General features: G+C 44.3%; 1 protein-coding gene across 5 annotated transcripts in view; it reads left to right on the forward strand.

Moving 5' to 3' along the window:
- Positions 1-17453, forward strand: part of F2KP (fructose-2,6-bisphosphatase) — a 146260-nt gene that overhangs the window by 97514 nt on the left and 31293 nt on the right. For all 5 annotated transcript variants that reach the window (XM_087377750.1, XM_087377766.1, XM_087377755.1 and 2 more), the window contains one exon: positions 13747-13838. In XM_087377750.1, the coding sequence (XP_087233876.1) occupies positions 13747-13838 (92 nt within the window). The remainder of the gene's footprint in view (positions 1-13746; positions 13839-17453) is intronic.

Raw genomic sequence — 17453 nt, forward strand, 5'->3', positions numbered from 1 at the left:
AGGTTTTTGCTCGTAAAATTGACGCATCCCTTTGCCTCGGGCTGCGAGCTTCTAGGTTAGTTTATGTACCATCTAGGTCAGTTAGGACACTTAGTCCAGTTAGGGTAGTAAGCCCTAGGGTTTTGTTATATTGGCTCTCCCTTGAGCCTCCACACTTCAGTTTTGCAGCAATCTATTACAGCATCTCGTTTTTCTCCATTGTGCTTCCATTTTTTAGCTTCCATTGCTTCCAACACCCAACAGTGGTATCAGATCAGGTCGGGAATCCATTCCCTCTGCCATTGACAGCTTTCCCAAGCTGTTTGGCAGCCTCTGGAGCCCTCATTCTTGCTGGTCTTGCTGGTTTTCACACTCCCACGAGTGTTTGAGACCTTTCCAAGCACTTCTATCGTGAAAAACCACATTCTGACTCGAGAAGATCGCATTTTGGAGCAGCTACCGCGAAGGAGACGCATTTTGGAGCAAATCTGAGCAATTTCTGCATCAAAAACCTAACTGTACGGACCCGTAAGAAAATCCGTACAGCCGTACGGACCCATGCGCGCCAATCATTTTTCAGGTTTCTCAGCATTTCGGAGCTGCCTCGAGCTGCGTGCTAGCATTTTGGAGCTGCATCAAGCTGCGTGCCAGCATTTTGGAACTGCCTTGAGCTGCGTGCCAGCATTTTGGAGTTGCCTCGATCTACGTGCCGATGTTTGGAGCCTTTTGAAGCTGTTGAATTGATCGGAGACTTCTCTTTGAGCCCTTCCCTACTCATTTGGCATCCCTTTGCCTCGGGCTGCGAGCTTCTCTCCATTGGATCTCTTTCACTCCATTTCTACATGCTCTCATCCTTGTGGAAGCACTTCTTTTGCTGTAATTCTCATTTCCAGCCCTCATTTGCTCGCTTTCAGAGTTTGTCACTACTGTACATCATTGGGTAAGCCATTGTTGCATTGGCTTGTTCCAATTTATGCTCCATTTGCATTTTGGAAAGGTCTCGTGTTGCCTTTGGGGATTTTTCTTGCAACAGGTACACCTTGGGACTGCAGAGTCGTTTGCGAACATAAGCTTTGAAGCTTGGGCAGTTTTTTGGCACTTGATTCTGAGAGGTTGCTTTTCTTTCATTTGCTTTGCCAGTTGGTGCGTTTGCCTTGTATTTCAGCACCATGTCTGGTGGCAAAGACAATTTGCTTGGGCTGATTGGGGCAGATGACAAGCTTGATGGCACCAATTACCCCATATGGTCATACATGATGGGACATGTTTTGGTTGACAAGAATCTCTGGCATATTGTTTCAGGTTTTGAGGCCAGGCCTAGATGCACTGTTACTGGTGCTACACCTATAGCCTCTGCTTCTTCAGGTGATGGGTCTTTGGGTGATGGTTCTACTGCTATAGCCAGGACTCCTGCACCTCCTGCTCCAGGTGCTTTGTCTCCTTCACAGGAGCAAATTCAATGGGATGGTTGTGATGCCAAAGCACATGCCTGGATTGCTCTTTCAGTGAAACGGGTTATTATCCCTCATATTCGGTCTTGCAAGACATCTAAGCAAGCATGGGATCAGCTTGCATCTTTGTATCAGGTGCGAAATGAGGCGAGGGGGTTGCCTATCTCTGCAGGCAGTTGAAAGATTTAAAGCTTGATGAGGGTGGTAACATGGATGCCTATCTCACTAATGTGAAGGATTTGAAAGAGCAGTTGGCCAACATTGATGAGATTATGCCTGATTCTCAGCTGGTTTCTAATACCCTTGATGGGTTGTCTGATTCATATCAAGGCTTTGCTACTGCATTGAGATTGGTTGCAGGGGGTGATGCCAAGCATTTCTCATTTGACCAGCTTGTTGCTTTTCTTCTTTAGGAGGAGCAAAGTCGTGTGAATCGCAATGCTACTATGGCTAGTGATGAAGCATTTGCTGCCCATCATAAACACAAAGGTAAAGGCAAGGTTTCAGCTGGAAAGCCCTCTCATTCCCATGTTGATAATTCCCATGGTGTCTCTTCTTCAGGGGATAACAAAAAGAAGAAGAGATGTAACTATTGCAGGAAACCTCGGCATGATATTTCTGAATCTAGAAAGCACTTAGCATCTGAAAAGAAAAAGAAAGAGTCTGGTCTTGCAGTATCTGGTTCTTCTAGTGCAGAAGATCGACATGAGTCTGCTAATTTCGCACAAGACCACCATTGGGCTTTCTTGGTTACATGTCAGTATAATCCTGATGTTCATGATGCTTGTATGGCAGTTTCAGATATTCGTGATGCCTAGCTCTTTGATAGTGGTGCTAGCAAGCACATCACTTCCTGCAGGAAGTTATTCAGCTCATTGGAGCTTACATCTAAGAGGGGCAGTGTCACATGTGCCAATAATGCATCATATACCATGAAAGGTATTGGGCAAGTTGCTCTTACTTCTATCTCTGGTGGTATTGTCACTCTACATTATGTGCTTTATGTTCCAGGCATTCATAAGAACCTCATTTCTATTTCAACCATTGCTACATGTGGCTTTCAAGTTATTTTTGATAGTGTGAGGTGTGCACTGTATGATGTTACACATGCCTCTACCCTGGTTTTGACTAGCACATTGTCTAGCAGTCTTTACAGACTTGATGCTTGTGACAGATGTTCAGATGATGATGCTGCACTTGCCGATGCACATGCCTTTACTATTGATTCTACCATGGCAGATACTCATTTGTGGCATGAGAGGTTTGGACACCTCTATTTGGAGCCCTGGTGAAGTTATATAAGGAAGATATGGTTGTGGATCTTCCCAAAATGCATATGCCTACCAAACGTGTTTGTGAACCATGCTTACTTGGTAAGATGCACCTGTGCTGTTGCTCTCCATCCTGCTGCTCTCCATCTTTGATTGCTGGGCCTTGGCACCCGCAGCCTGCTCTCCTCTCCATCCCTCCATTCAGCAGGTTGCTCTCCACCCTACAGGTTGCTCTCCATCCTGCAAGCTGGGAGTTGCTCTCCATCCTCAGCCTGCTCTCCATCCCTCCACTACCTCTCCATCCTCCTTCTACCTCTCATCCTCCTCCTCTAACTCTCTCTACCTCTCCATCCTCTTTCACCTCCCCATCCTCCTTCTACCTCTCCATCCTTTCTCACCTCTCCATCCTCCCTCTCAAACTTCGGAGTGTGATAACTTCAAACTTGTTAGAACTTGGAACTTAGAACTTAGTTCATGACACATGTTGATTGTTGCAATGACACATGTTGATTGTTGAAGCATCATTCATGGATAATAGATGATACGAGATAGATCAATCATCATAGGAATTTAGAATCATAGAAGCATGCATGATGCTTCAAGTATAGATAATTGTATTATGTATGATTTGCACTCTATTGATAATTATATTATGTATAAAAAATGAATTTTTATACATAAATTGTATCATATTGTCGTTTCTTCCATTTCTGTTTCGGCGGGAGCCGGAAACTCCGTTTCTTTTCTGTTTCTGTTTTGGCTGGCAACTATGGACACCTATTCCAATTAGGGCAATAAGCCCTGGGGTTTTGTTATGTTGGCTCTCCCTTGAGCCTCCACACTTCAATTTTGCAGCAATCTATTACCGCATCTCGTTTTCTCCATTGTGCTTCCATTTTTGAGCTTCCATTGCTTCGAACACCCAACAGATTGTTGGTAGAAACCCGTACGAAGACTTTTGTATCAATGGATGCTCAAATGTGTGAAGGAAATTTGATTTGGGACAGCATTATAGATCGCTTGACCATAATTAAAGAGTCTTTCATTTATTCAATTATGTTCAAAAAGTTATCTTTTATTGGTGAAAGTATTGATTTCGGTCAAAGATACCTGGCTTTGGTTAAGTAAGCCTAACTCCAGTTAGGAAGACTTGGCTTATGCCAAGAGAGTTAACTGCGGTTAACCAAAGAACCTGTTGTCAACGAGACTTGGTTTACGCCAAGAGGGTTAACCACGGTTAATAAAGATGTGCCAACTTCGGTTGGGGAGACTTGGCCATAATCGGCTATCGGTCAAGCCCTTTAGTTATGATCAAAAGGGTTGACCTTAGTTGACCAGAGTAATTGCTTTATGTTATGAGCACATGTTTGCTTGGTGGGGACACCCACAGAGACTAGGATTAGTCTAGAGTTTATTTTCATGCAAAAGTGCTAACAATTAATGGGTGCCATGATTATGTGTGCTTTAAATTAATTGTTGCAGGTACTAAGTTGGGCTGAAACCCAAGCACAATGGAGCCTAGCAATTGCATATATGCATATATCTGTCTACAGTGCCATCTTTTAAAGGCGTTTGGTATACGCAACTCTGCATACTCTATTATTTACACATCACAAGGGTGATATGAAAGTCCGTAGCTCTACTTGGTGTCAGATTGACACAAGTTAATTAATATACATAGGCTTAGAAGCTACAGAAATATTGTGACAGATACATTATTCGTCAACTGTGCAGTTTTTAAAGGTAGTTGACAGTCAAAGCCAAGTTGACATTATGAGAGTCATGACTCCTTCTGGGCTATCATGGCTCAACACCATTTATATAGTTGTGTTTATGTCATCCCTATCTCTCAATACAGGCATCGGTGGACACTTGTTGAAAGATCGTAGCGAGTGTCGGTTCCTCGCATATATGGAGATCTAGATTATGAAGGCACATTCATGTGTGTTGTGTGCGTGCTTGTAGGTGTATGTGTGTGTGTGTGTGTGTGTGTGTGTGTGTGTGTGTCATGCGCACGCATGTCATAAAGGCTATTGATGGCACCCAGATTCACCTAGCTCATACCATGGCCAGTATATGGATAGATATTGTACACACATTGATGACTATTCGGTCAGTTAGCTAGCATCAAGTTTAATCTTGATGATGACATTGTAATCGCTATCTTACTCAAAAGCCTAGCTGAGGAATATGGCACTATTGTCACTACTCTCACCAAAATACGAGAGAGAGGTTTGGTGGAAATTGAGACATCTCTCTTGGAAGAGAAAAGGAAAATCAAACAGAGAAATGACTACAAAGAACATGGGGCAAATTTGGCCAAAAGCAACTTTAAGGGATCCATCGGAAAGAGCAAGATGAAGTACAACTTTTGTGAAAAAGCTGGACATTTTGAGAAAGAGTGCTATGCAAAGAAGAAATGTTCAGCAAACTTGTGGAAGAAGCAGAGACAGAAGAAGAAGAAGAACCAGAGAATGTTAAAGCTCTCACTGCTTTCATCACCCAAGTCAATCTTGACAAGGGTGATGACCCATATGTTTTCTAAGTTATTTTTATGGTCAATAATGGTTCTCTGTTAGTCCTTTGTTTGAGTTTTTTTACCTTGTTGGACCCATGGGTATTTCCATACAGTCATTGTCGAATCCTCTAGTTGTAAACCAAGAGTTCTAGGAGTGAGTCACAGATTGGGGCCATGTGTGTTGCCACATGATGGTGGGCAAGCCATGGAGCATCCCATGTACTACTACTGAGGGAAGAGGTCATCAATTTGTGGGGGAGTATGAAGGACAAATTGATGTAATTGGGTGTACCAAGGGGTACAAGGTTTGTGTGAGTTTGTGTGTCACCACATGGTGGCTAGTGTGACCAGGTTAGGTGGTAGAAGGTTCTATTAGGTGTGATTGAGAGATTCATGGGCTTGATTGAGAGATCAGTGGACTGATTTGTGGATCTGGAGATGCTCTCCTTTGGGGCACATGCATTGTATCAGTTGCCCTTATAAGGGTCTCTCCTCTTTTGAATAAACACCTCTTTGTTCCATTTGCTGAATCCTTCATGCTGCTCCACCACATCCAACAAGAAAACATAGTAAGAACCAGCTTAACTTTAATTGGGAAGATAGGTGTCATAAACACCCCTCCCTTGTTATAAGGGTCACAATAAAATAGTGGCTTAAACACAGACTTAAACAGCTTCTTCCATGTGGACTTTAAAGGTGTAAAAAAAGGGCCTAGAGAGAAGTTCAAAAAAGGAAAAAGGATTTAATAAGTTAGTTTGAAAAATTAATAAAAATAATTGAAAAAAAATCAATTGAAATTGTATAAAATCCTTTGGCCTCAACCTTGGGTTTCACAGAGAGGTGATTCCGTTTGGCGAATGCATCGCCCAACCAAATGATGGAGGAAAAGATTAAAGCAACTTTGGGCCTATAAAGTATCGCTTCGGCAACAGGTTTTCTTTTGGCGAGTTCTTTTGGGAGTGTTTCCATTTGGACAGCTATTAGCTCATCGACACATTGCTCCTGCACTTTGCCACAGATGTTCTGCTTCTTCGGAGACTGTGCCTCACTTGTTTTGGCATTGTCCGTGCTCTCGTGAGTTTTTTCATCTAGTTCAACAGCGCCTGCACGCGAGATTCCCATCTGATCCGTTTGGGAAGTTCTTCTGGATATTTGGATTTTATCCATCCACACTGGAGTTTCATCTTTTCTTCATTTGGGTTCGCTACTGGGCACTATGGACTTTATGGACATATAGGAATTGTAAAGTCTTTGGTGATCCTACTTCTCTCTGTTTGGCTTTTTCAGGCGTTCTTTGCAGCAATCTTTCTTTGATTGCTTGCAGACCCACTGCATAGATTATGAGGTCTTTTTGGCATATACTGAAATTTTCAGCTGATGTAATTGTAGCATCTTGTTTTGAGATTGCTGCTCATGTAATATAATCAATCAAGGATTTCACTAAAAAAAAAGTATGTGTGTGTGTGTGTGTGTATATATATATATATATATATATATATATATATATAGAGAGAGAGAGAGAGAGAGAGAGAGACGTCCACAAAAGGCGTCGCGGGCCTATGGGACAAAGTGACACCAAAGAGAAAAACTCATACAAGCCACAAGGGGCTGAGGCAAAGGGCGCGCTAAGACCCTTTGCTGAGTACTGTGCTGAAATAAAAAGAGTTCACTGAGTACTGTGCTATCTGCTATCGGGAGCGGGCTGAGAAATGGAAACTCAAAAACCGAAACCGGGCACTGTGGTGGCTCGTCTATGAGTGGTGAAAATGTCTGTGTCTGTCTGGCTGTCTCATATTGTGGCATCGGAGGGGGGCGTGGTCTCCTCGATCTCTAAACCCGCTGAGCTATGTTCAGAGTGACCCCTCATCTCGGGCGGTCCCCTGTGACGAAAGTTGTGATAGGGCGAACCTCAATTGAGTGTGCTCTGGGCAGTCTCCGTGTCATGGGTGGCCTCTGCAGTCCTCTCTTGATAATCCAAGCTGCCCGCATAGCAGCTAGCTCCTCCTCCTCCACCCTACTATGTCCTGGAGCTGACTAGAATGCATAAAAATCTGGGACGTGCCGCTGTCTGTGGCCAGCCTTTGCATCCTGTGGTGTGATCGCCTCCTGCTGCTCTCTGATCTGTCGTAGCAAGGTCTCCCCGTGTCGGCGCATCTCAAGCAGGTAGAGCCCAATGCAGACCTGGTCATGGAAATGGATCAAGCGTGATAGTGCGCCGAAGCCACTCCCGTCCTGATAGAGGCAATGGTATCGTCCCCGGATCTCGTAGTGGGCTGGGCAGGTGCAAAGAAAGTGTTCCTCTGTCTCAACCACTCCCAATGTGCATAGCGTGTAGGTCCGCTGCTCTCTAGGTATGATATGATTGTATTAACGTCCTCGTGAGACCCTTCACATACACACACACAGACTATGAAACTTTCCCCACAAAAACAAGGGACAAGCAATTACAACAAAGAATGATTGTCGTAGAGAAGCACAGTAGAAGTGATGCTTTGACTGGTCAAGGTTACCAAAGACATTATAATTACGGGCCTTCCACAGAGTCCATAGTGCCCAAAAATGGACCCAATGAAAGAAAATATCAAATCCTTGTCTGAAAAGATGAAGACGAAAGATCCAGAATAGCTTGCCAAAAGTAGCTGTAGGGAAATGAGCTGTAAGTCATTGTTGAAGCATAAAGAGGAAATCATGAGAATCCGGGCAATACCAAAATAAGTGAGGCATAGATTCCCAGAAGGGTAGACATCGGCAACAAACAATAGGAGCAACGTGACAGCAGGCCAATAGCTGTCCAAACGGAAGATCCCCAAGGAGTACTCTCCAAGGACCAAGAGAGAACCTGTTGACGAAGCAGAAGCTTGCAAGCCCAAATTTGCGTCAATCGTTTCCTCCACCAACGAGGAGAACATATACCAAAGGTAATGATCGACAAGTAGGGTTATTTGAGTGTAGTACCCAATCTTTGAGACGATCCGTAATTTCAAGACGAGGTAAATGCTCGAAATCATAAAGCATTTTTTGCAATAAATGCTAATCAATAAATTTTGTTGCCCTCAGGGCCTTTCCATACAATATGATACACAATTTGTTCTGGCTAAAGGACCTCCTCCAGCTCGTCCACTTCTGGTGGATCTTCTGTTACTGGCTCTATAGGCTGCGGTCCTTGATATTTCTTTAGAAGACTCACATGAAAGACATTGTGAAGCCTCCAATGCTCTGGCAGTACCAATCTATATGCAGCCTCATTAATCTCATATGTAATCCTGAAAGGGCCATAATATCTGGAAGAAAACTTTGCATACAAATTTTCCTTAGGGGCCCGTAAGGTACCACTCCTCGAGTTCAGGGATGATTCCATTCTACTGCCAGATGTTGACCTTGAGGATGCAAGTATACAACGGGTTTTGGCTAACAGACAAGGTTCGGTCACATCTTATCGGCAGGCCCTATTAGACCTCGACAAGATGCATGATCTCATTATTTATAATGGCCTTACTAGATGGCCCGCCTCAAGTGGTCTCACTTGCTTTCAATATGGGGGAGGTTCTAACATTGTGGATTACATCATGGGATCCCCTGCCTTCACATCTCGTATCACTGATTTTACTGTAGCACATCTTCCCCTAGGGGCGGATCATACCTACCTATTCTTTAGCATTTCCACCCCCCGTCGCAGAGCACCCTCTCCCTCACTGAGTTATTACTCCACCTATCATGATATGGACTTCAACCGTGATCCCTTTTAGAGAACCGAGCTGCCCCGATCACCCACATGAAGCTGTCCTCCACGCTTTCCCTCACACCACTCGCTCCATACTGGTATGCTCGCACAGAGAGATGGTTTGAGCGACTAGGGCTCCACATGGATAGACTCCCTCCCTTCGAGTACGGTATGGATGCTCCCTTTTCTCCCCTTCGGCCACATGAGGTCAACCAAGTCATTCGCGAGGATCTCTTACAGCTACACACATTCTAAACCTAGGTGGGACCATGCGAGCTTCCAGTGAAGCTCAGCTTATACAAGGATCACTGCTTGCATATTACAAAGGAGGGGTTCATTGACCCAACATAATACACACAGATCCACTTACCCCACTCATTAAGGATCTCTATTAGTTAGTTTCGGGTCTCTTTACATAGATTTCGTATCGAGAGCGGCAAAGCAGAGGGCTAGGGAGAGGCGCATATGCACAGTGTGTGACATATACAGGAGGTTGAGACGGAAAGACATGTCATCTTTAGGTGCCCTGTTTACTATGAGGTTCGAGGCCACTTTTACCACCGCTTCAGAGATAGCACTACAGTTTTGTCCCATTTTCTCTCCTATTCGAACCAAAGATGTCAAGCGGCTTTCATTCATGAGGTAGCTAGGCATCGCGAGAGCTACTTCGATCACGGAGACAGGAGCAGAATTCTCCCTTGACAGACCCCTCTTAGAGCTTCATGACAGAGTTCCTCCTACCTAACCATAGGGACCCCCACAGGGCGAGACCTCGACATGATCGTGACCCAGAGCTAGCGACTCGAGAGCTTAGACAGAGGGTTGACGCGCAGATTACACTTGGGGATATCCCTTCTTGTTCAGAGTCGGAGCCCGGCCGACAAGGGTTACTGTAGCCCTTGTTAGACGCAGAGTTATGACCAGGAGACGTCACAGGCACACACCTGTGAAGGGTCGACAACACCCTATCGCCACGTCCATGCCTCTCCTGCCTCACCTACCTTGATGTCCTTATGATGATGATGATGATGAGATTGATATGTAGTCGACCACTGACATGACTATGTTGTACTTAGTTCTTAGTACTACTATTTTGCATTTTTTGCATTCTTTATTGGTGTGGAAGCTCATTTAGTAGCTCCACCCTCACAGCTCATTTGTACCAGGGTTTTCACAATCTCATTGACCCATCGGTCTTCCGAAGACTTTAATAAACTCTAAAGATTTTTTGCGAAGTTTCCTTGAGCGTAGGTCTCCATCACCCCTCACCGACACGAGAGTTTGGCACACGTATGCACGCCATCTTTATGATGTCCCACACCAACCTACTCCAAATCTCATACACACACCCTGCCCCACCACTTGCACGTTGTTCACCAGAGGGGGAGTCAAGGACGCAACATTGAAACTGCACAACGGCGGAGCTAAGGATCACGAGGGGCTATGCACTGAGTTTGTCGCATATGGGATCGACACATTAGCCGATCCTAGCAAAGCTATTCAATGACGATGTTTGCCTTGGCTTCCCCCGCACTTGGACACTCTAACATAGGCCTATCATGATTGGACATGTGATGTCCAAGATCTATGCAGCAGTATTGGATGCGTCGGTCAGCCTGTTCGCAGAGATGAGAGGGCTCAGAGCAGAGGGTCAAGCCGGTTTTAGGCGAGACCATGGGACTATGGATCACATACTCACACTCAGGAGTGTCATTGAGGAGGCCAGATCACGGAAGAAAATGGTATATTGCTGCTTTATGGATTTTCACAAAGCCTTTGACACAGTACCTCGAGCTCGTCTCATCACACGCCTACAAACACTGGGATTTGATTAGGAGATCATCTGGGCAGTCATGGCACTTTATGAGAGAGTCTCATGCCGAGTTTGGACAGGCACAGGTTGGACACATGAGATCTTGAGTACCATAGGAGTCAAATAGGGTTGTCCCTTATCACCAACCCTGCTTGGCCTCTACATCAATGAGCTCGAGACTTTCATGGGGGCTTTTGAAGGGACTGGTTGCTCACTTGCCGAGATCATCATCAGGATTCTTCTTTATGCAGATAATGTGGCACTCTTGTGGTCCACACTTGAGGATGCACTGCAAGCTTTTTGTTTATCCCATGATTTGGAGATCAACCTTGGCAAGACCAAGGTCATGATCTTTAACACCTCTCGAGCAATTATGCAACGAAAGCTTTTCGGTGGGTCACCAGTTGAGATCATATCCTCATACACTTACTTGGGGGTCATCTTCTCAGGCCTGATCTTCACGATGAGACCAGCCATGCGAGCCAGACTGAGTAGGGGATACGCCTCACTGGCTCGGCTAGAGAGACAGTGCTTCCACTCACACTTTCAGGACCCTCGGACCAAGGCTCTTCTCTTCGACTCCTTGGTCCGACCAACCAGTATGTATGGCAGCCCTTGTTAGGGACCTAACATGTTAGAGATAGAGTGGACAGGGGTGGAGCGTGTGCAGATCCTCATGTTCTCACGGATGATCTGGGGGAAACCATCTGTAGTACATCACATCATTCAGGCCGAGTTTGGTGCTTCTCCACTCTAGCTAGATGCAGTCTTTCAGACCATCACATATATACACTGGGTTAGATCATATGGAGACTGCACATCAGGGAGACAGAGGTTGCTATGGTTGGCTCTCGATTCCTCCATGAGGTTGGCAGCAAAGGGAGACGAGCGATGCTGGTACGCACGGACTCACAGATGGTTTGTGAGACTAGGGTTTCACATCGATAGGATACCTCCTTTTCAGTACAGTTTAGATGCCCCTCCGGTACTCCCACCCACCATCTTGATTGGGCCACACACCAACCAAGTCATTCGAGAGGATCTCTTGCAGCTACACACCTTTAGGACCTAGTTGGAGTCGAGGGAGCTTCCAGTGAAGTCGAGTTTCTACAGAGATCACTGTCTTCGTATTTCGGAGGATGGATTCATCACACCACCAGGGTACATTGAGCTTCATATGCCTCACTCACTACGGATCTCCATCGAACAGTTTCGGGTATCATCACACCAAAACTGCATAGAGAGCGGCAGAGCAGAGGGGATCCCTAGGGAGCATCGCATATGCATATTGTGTGACTGTCAGGAGGTTGAGTCGGAGGAGCATTTTATTTTCAGGTGCCCAATGTACTATGAGATCCGAGGTCGCTACCACTGTCTCTTTAGAGACTGCTCCTTGCTCCTTTCCAGATTCCTCGCCTACCCAGATCAAAGATGCCTCGTGGCCTTCATTCACGAGGGGATCCGACACAGAGAGTACTTACTCAGGCGACGGGGCTTGGCCACACCATCAGACACGTCTCAGAGCAGGATCACAGAGCTCTTCCCATCGAGTGACATTGACCGTCCAGTTTCTAGCCGCAGAGGTGACAGAGACCCCAAACCGACGATCGCAGCATGACACATGAGACATCGAGGGGACACACAGATCACTCTGGGAGACCTCCCGTCATTATTTAGACTTGGGATACGTCCCACGGGAGTCACGGTTGCTCTGGTCTTGCGTCGAGCCTCTTTCAGGAGACCGAGACGCACGGGATGCCTCGACAGATGCCAGCGCCCCATCACCGGCTATGCACCAGCCAGGGCAACATGACATACGGAGGATTACGTTCCGCTCCAGTCTTTTTTCTTTTCATTGTCATACCCAAATGTATTTGATTATGTATGATCAGACTTAGGATTCAGCACGGGTGATGATGCTCGTTTTAGTAGCTCCACCCTTACTGTGATTTGTATCAGGTCTTCTTTCAAGCTTGCCCAGCCTATAAATGAGGCCATGTACTTGCTACGAATTTATCAACTATCAACATCAGTTATTGTGCCTCAGCTCTTGTCTCCAATCATGTGTCTCTCACCCTCTCCCATTTTCAACAAATTATGGTCAAATAAATGGTCAACTGGAACTTTGACTTGGAGTATTTACAACTTGGTGACAAATGACACCCTTACCGATGATTATGAGGAGGAGGAGGGGGAGGAGCTTGAGGATCGACCTATTTGGATTATGGATTCTAGATTTTAATCATATCAATTGATGTAGCAGATGGCCTTCCGGCTTATAGCCTAGTCTTTTTCGATTTCGTACTTTCAAGTTTCGACATATATGAAGTTTGCAACCTTGAGCCATGTATTCAATATTGGCATTTTGTAACTTGTCAATCTTTACTATTTAGCCTTTCTCTTTGATGTCAGATTTGTCATTTATTCCTCATTGTTCTAAGGTGACTATTAACTATCTTCCAAGTTTTAATTTTGTAGATTGTGGTATGTGATATGCACCATGTTTTAAGTTACAGTTAGGCTATAGGCTGTAGAATTCTAAATCTGTGTGTGCTCAGCTCAAAATGTTTTTTTCTAAACCCCCCCTTGATGGTGTGCCGTTACACCATTTCAGCCCACCTAGAAACCCCGAAACGTTTCGGTTTCCGTTTCCCCTAACTATGGTTTTAAGCAACTTGTGGCAAGTTGACACTAGGTAAAGCTAGGACTTCCATAATAGCTTTGTTGTTATCAAGGGAATAGATAGGGTAAATATAACATTGTTTATGCAAGGCTTCTGGGCAATTTTTCTCGACAGGTTTTGTTATGACCATATGGAAAGATCTTCATGGGAAGTGCTGGACAAAAGTTTGTTAGTAGCCCTGTTTAAAGACGCCTGGAAGTGGGGTTGGAAGATTCAGCTGTCTACTGATCTCGTCTTTACTTGTTGAGATTACTGCCCATTTGCTTCTCTTGTTTCTGCTTTTAGATTGAGGTGTTCCATTTCATTGCAGGTGCAATGGCGAGCTTTGGACGAGATCAATGCAGGAGTTTGTGAAGGAATGACTTATGAAGAAATAAAAAAGAATATGCCAGAAGAATATGAGTGCGCCTACAAACCCTCCCTCTATATTTTGTGAAGTTGTAATACTTTGATGAACTTTCTAGGCTTATCACATGTCAGAACTTGGTCTTTTACCCATCCAATTATATTTCCTGATATCTCTGTTGTTTATTTAGTTTTTTTCATAGACCACATAGTGGACTTTACAGGTTACATCAGACCCCATGGCTTGGCTAGAAGATTTATGTCTAAATGGGAATTAAAACTTTTGGAAGATAGCGCATGCATAGTTAATCGTGGGCCCTCCAACAGGATATTTTATTATGACATGGCATCATACTTGAGAAAGGGTGATGACAGTACATTTAGCTCTCCCATATTTGAGCTCCTTTGGCTGGACATATCATAAATAGATGCAATCTACATGCCCATTCCCAAGTTCTAGTTGATGCATGGCTGGCTTTGGCACTTATTTATCCATTAATCATGGCTATTGTCTGTGCTTGACATATGTGATTTTGATTTGGTATCAAGTATTTTGTACATGGAGGATGCTTTGATCGTGTTTTAGCCAAAGTAGAGATGGTGACTACAAGTTGTCACACAAATTGCATGTCTAAGTGTCCCCTTGAAAAGTCCCATGTTGCAGTGATATCCAAAGGTGGACTTCTTGACCTTTTGTGAAAATCCTTAAGGGACTTTGCTTTGACTTTTAAGTTGTGTTGAATTCTAATTCATTACGTTGTGATTGCCTCTCTTGTAGCAATTCATTTTTAAAAATTCTTTCCAGTCCCCATTCCTCCCCCCGTTTTGTAAGATAGAATATTACACATTTGAGACAGCTAAATAACATCCACTAGCTTAAGATATGTAGATGAGACAATGAATGATAGTAGGAGTAGTAGTTGGGGGAGAGAGATACTAACAGCATTGAGGCCTAAGATGGGCTTCCCCAGCAACTTGAGGGATGACTTCATTTCAGGACTAAAGGATATGCATGACTGCTTTTACTTGATTTTGACATCCAAATGTGCATCTCAAACAATATACAGATTATTTGAAAGAGTTTAAGAAATAAGAGATGGATGTTAGAAAAGATCACTGACCCCCTGTGAGCCCCCATACGAGACATAGGGCAGTGTATCTGCTGGCAGGAAAGAGAATATGGATGCATCTTGGCATTACTCAGCAAATTATGGCTGCTGTTTGCAACCTGTCAGCAGCAGATTTGGGCAGGAAACAGTGCGCGCACATTATAGGCGCCTGTTTTGGACCGCCTGCTGGACAGATTTTGGGGACTGCACAGGTCGGATGACCTGGCAGTCAACCGACGAGGAGTTCAGGTCAAGACCAGACCAGGTCGGCTGGTTAGGTCGGCTGGATGGACTTAGTCGGTGGGCTGCCAGATGGCCAAATTTGGCTCTGCTGGGCCTATAAATAGGAGCCCAGAGCTCCATTATTTGCATCCCACTGAAGCCCTACCAAGGGCACGGAGGAGCAGACTTTCTGGAGCACTTCTACATACACCTATAGCCTTGTTTGCAGAGTCTTCCTTTAGTGTATTTGTCCGAGCACCCTGCTGGATGTTTGTGGCTTAACCCTGAAGTGGTTCAGCCACTCCTGTGGCTTTGCTGCTTGGGAATTCTCTCTGTATCTGTAAACAGCTTCCCAGGTAGCCTTAGAGTGAGTGCTAAGTAATCTGCATGGTAGGTATCTTCCAGTTCCGAACAGTCATTTCTCTTGGCTTTAGGATTCTTATTGTCTTGCGCTCTGCATTTTCCTCTAGTTCGTGTAACATAACAATTCTATCAATTCAGGAATCAATAGGTTGCAAGAATCGACCACATGAAACACTCCTTGCAAGCCTAGGGTAGTTCTAACCGACAGGCAATCTTGCCTATTCTCTTGAGATTTGACCTTGGCCCACAATATCAGGGTGATATTAGCATGTGAAGGAGTCTCCAGAAAAACTCTCTCCTTTTAAAATCCTTGAAAAGACGTTTTCTCATTGGCAGCTCTATCTGGCGGACATTTGATTTAGTCAGTTCCAACATCCTCCGCATTTGGACTATATAACCCATGGCAATAGGTATCTTTTGAGGGACTCCCACTATAGTTGGATTAGCTGGCCTAAATCCATAATTCATGTGATACTATGGATTTTGGTAAACAAAAGTAGATGAAATGTGTTAGTTAGAAGAAAGTCCGCTGCGTACAGGGCACTTGTTGACTCTCTAGTAGGAATGAAGTTACCCATCTTGGACCTCATAGTTACTAGGAAACACAGGAACGTTCCAAAAATTCGGGTGTCAAACGGGAACGTTCCGCGAAGGGGGAACAGGGGAACGGGAATTGGAACGCCATGTCATACACAACACATCATCATATTACATAAAACTATGTTATAAAATGAAAGAAACTAACGTTTTACAGCCTTAAACTTTCTATAACAAGCTCTAAAATACCCATTTGAAACTTTCAAAGAGCAAAAAATATTTAAAAAGATGGTGGACGTTCTGGGGCCGTTCTGGTTCTGGCTTGCTTCCTAGAATAGCATTCCAGATGTTCCGGATGTTCCGGATGTCGGAACGCCGTTCCTTGGTAACTATGATCTTGGTAAGACAGTCAACCATATAGGATAGAATTGCCCTCCTTTGTGTTTGTGGGAAAATCAATTATAAAGTCCGTGGAAATGCTCTCCCATGTACCTGATGGTATTTCCTATGGTTGTAAAAGACCAGATGCCTTCACCAGTTCTACCTTACTAACCTAACACAAAAGCATCGTGTGACATATTCATGATTACGCTTTTTCATCTAGAATAGCATTCCAGATGTTCCGGATGTCGGAACGCCGTTCCTTGGTAACTATGATCTTGGTAAGACAGTCAACCATATAGGATAGAATTGCCCTCCTTTGTGTTTGTGGGAAAATCAATTATAAAGTCCGTGGAAATGCTCTCCCATGTACCTGATGGTATTTCCTATGGTTGTAAAAGACCAAATGCCTTCACCAGTTCTACCTTACTAACCTAACACAAAAGCATCGTGTGACATATTCATGATTACGCTTTTTCATTTATTGCCCAAAAAAATTACCCTTAACGAGCTCTTAAGTCTTCTCAATTCTAGGATGTCCCACACATGAGCTATCATGGTACCGATGGATGACCTTCTACCAGAGCTCATTTCGATTAGGTAGAACTACCTTGCCATTTCTTTTCAGCACACCATCTTCTATGGTATATCTTGCATATGTGTGGCCTTCCCTAGATGCTATGTCATTTATAACCCCGGATTTTATCACAACAGCTTTAGGCTAAAACCTCTGAACATACTCGCTCCCTTTTTTAGTTTCCTTGACTTTGAAACTCACATTGTGTATCATCCATGATGATGTAGCAACTTTATTATCCTTTCTTCTTCAGTACCGAATCTCCATATGGAATTCTTGCATGAGTTCTCCTCACCTCACTCGGTGGCCACTCAAATCAGGTTGCTTACAAAAATATTTCAGAGTATCATGGTTGACATCGACATAAAAACTATGTACCATACAAATAATGTTTACATGCAAAGCATGGATCACGGCAAACAACTCTTGTTCATGGTTGGCAATTCTTCCGAGATGGTGAAAGCCTCTTGCTTTTAAAGGCAA

The sequence above is a fragment of the Dipteris shenzhenensis genome, chromosome 1 (assembly GCF_047967505.1).
Source record: "Dipteris shenzhenensis isolate YYH24624 ecotype China chromosome 1, Dip_SZ_1.0, whole genome shotgun sequence".
Lineage (NCBI taxonomy): Eukaryota > Viridiplantae > Streptophyta > Polypodiopsida > Gleicheniales > Dipteridaceae > Dipteris > Dipteris shenzhenensis.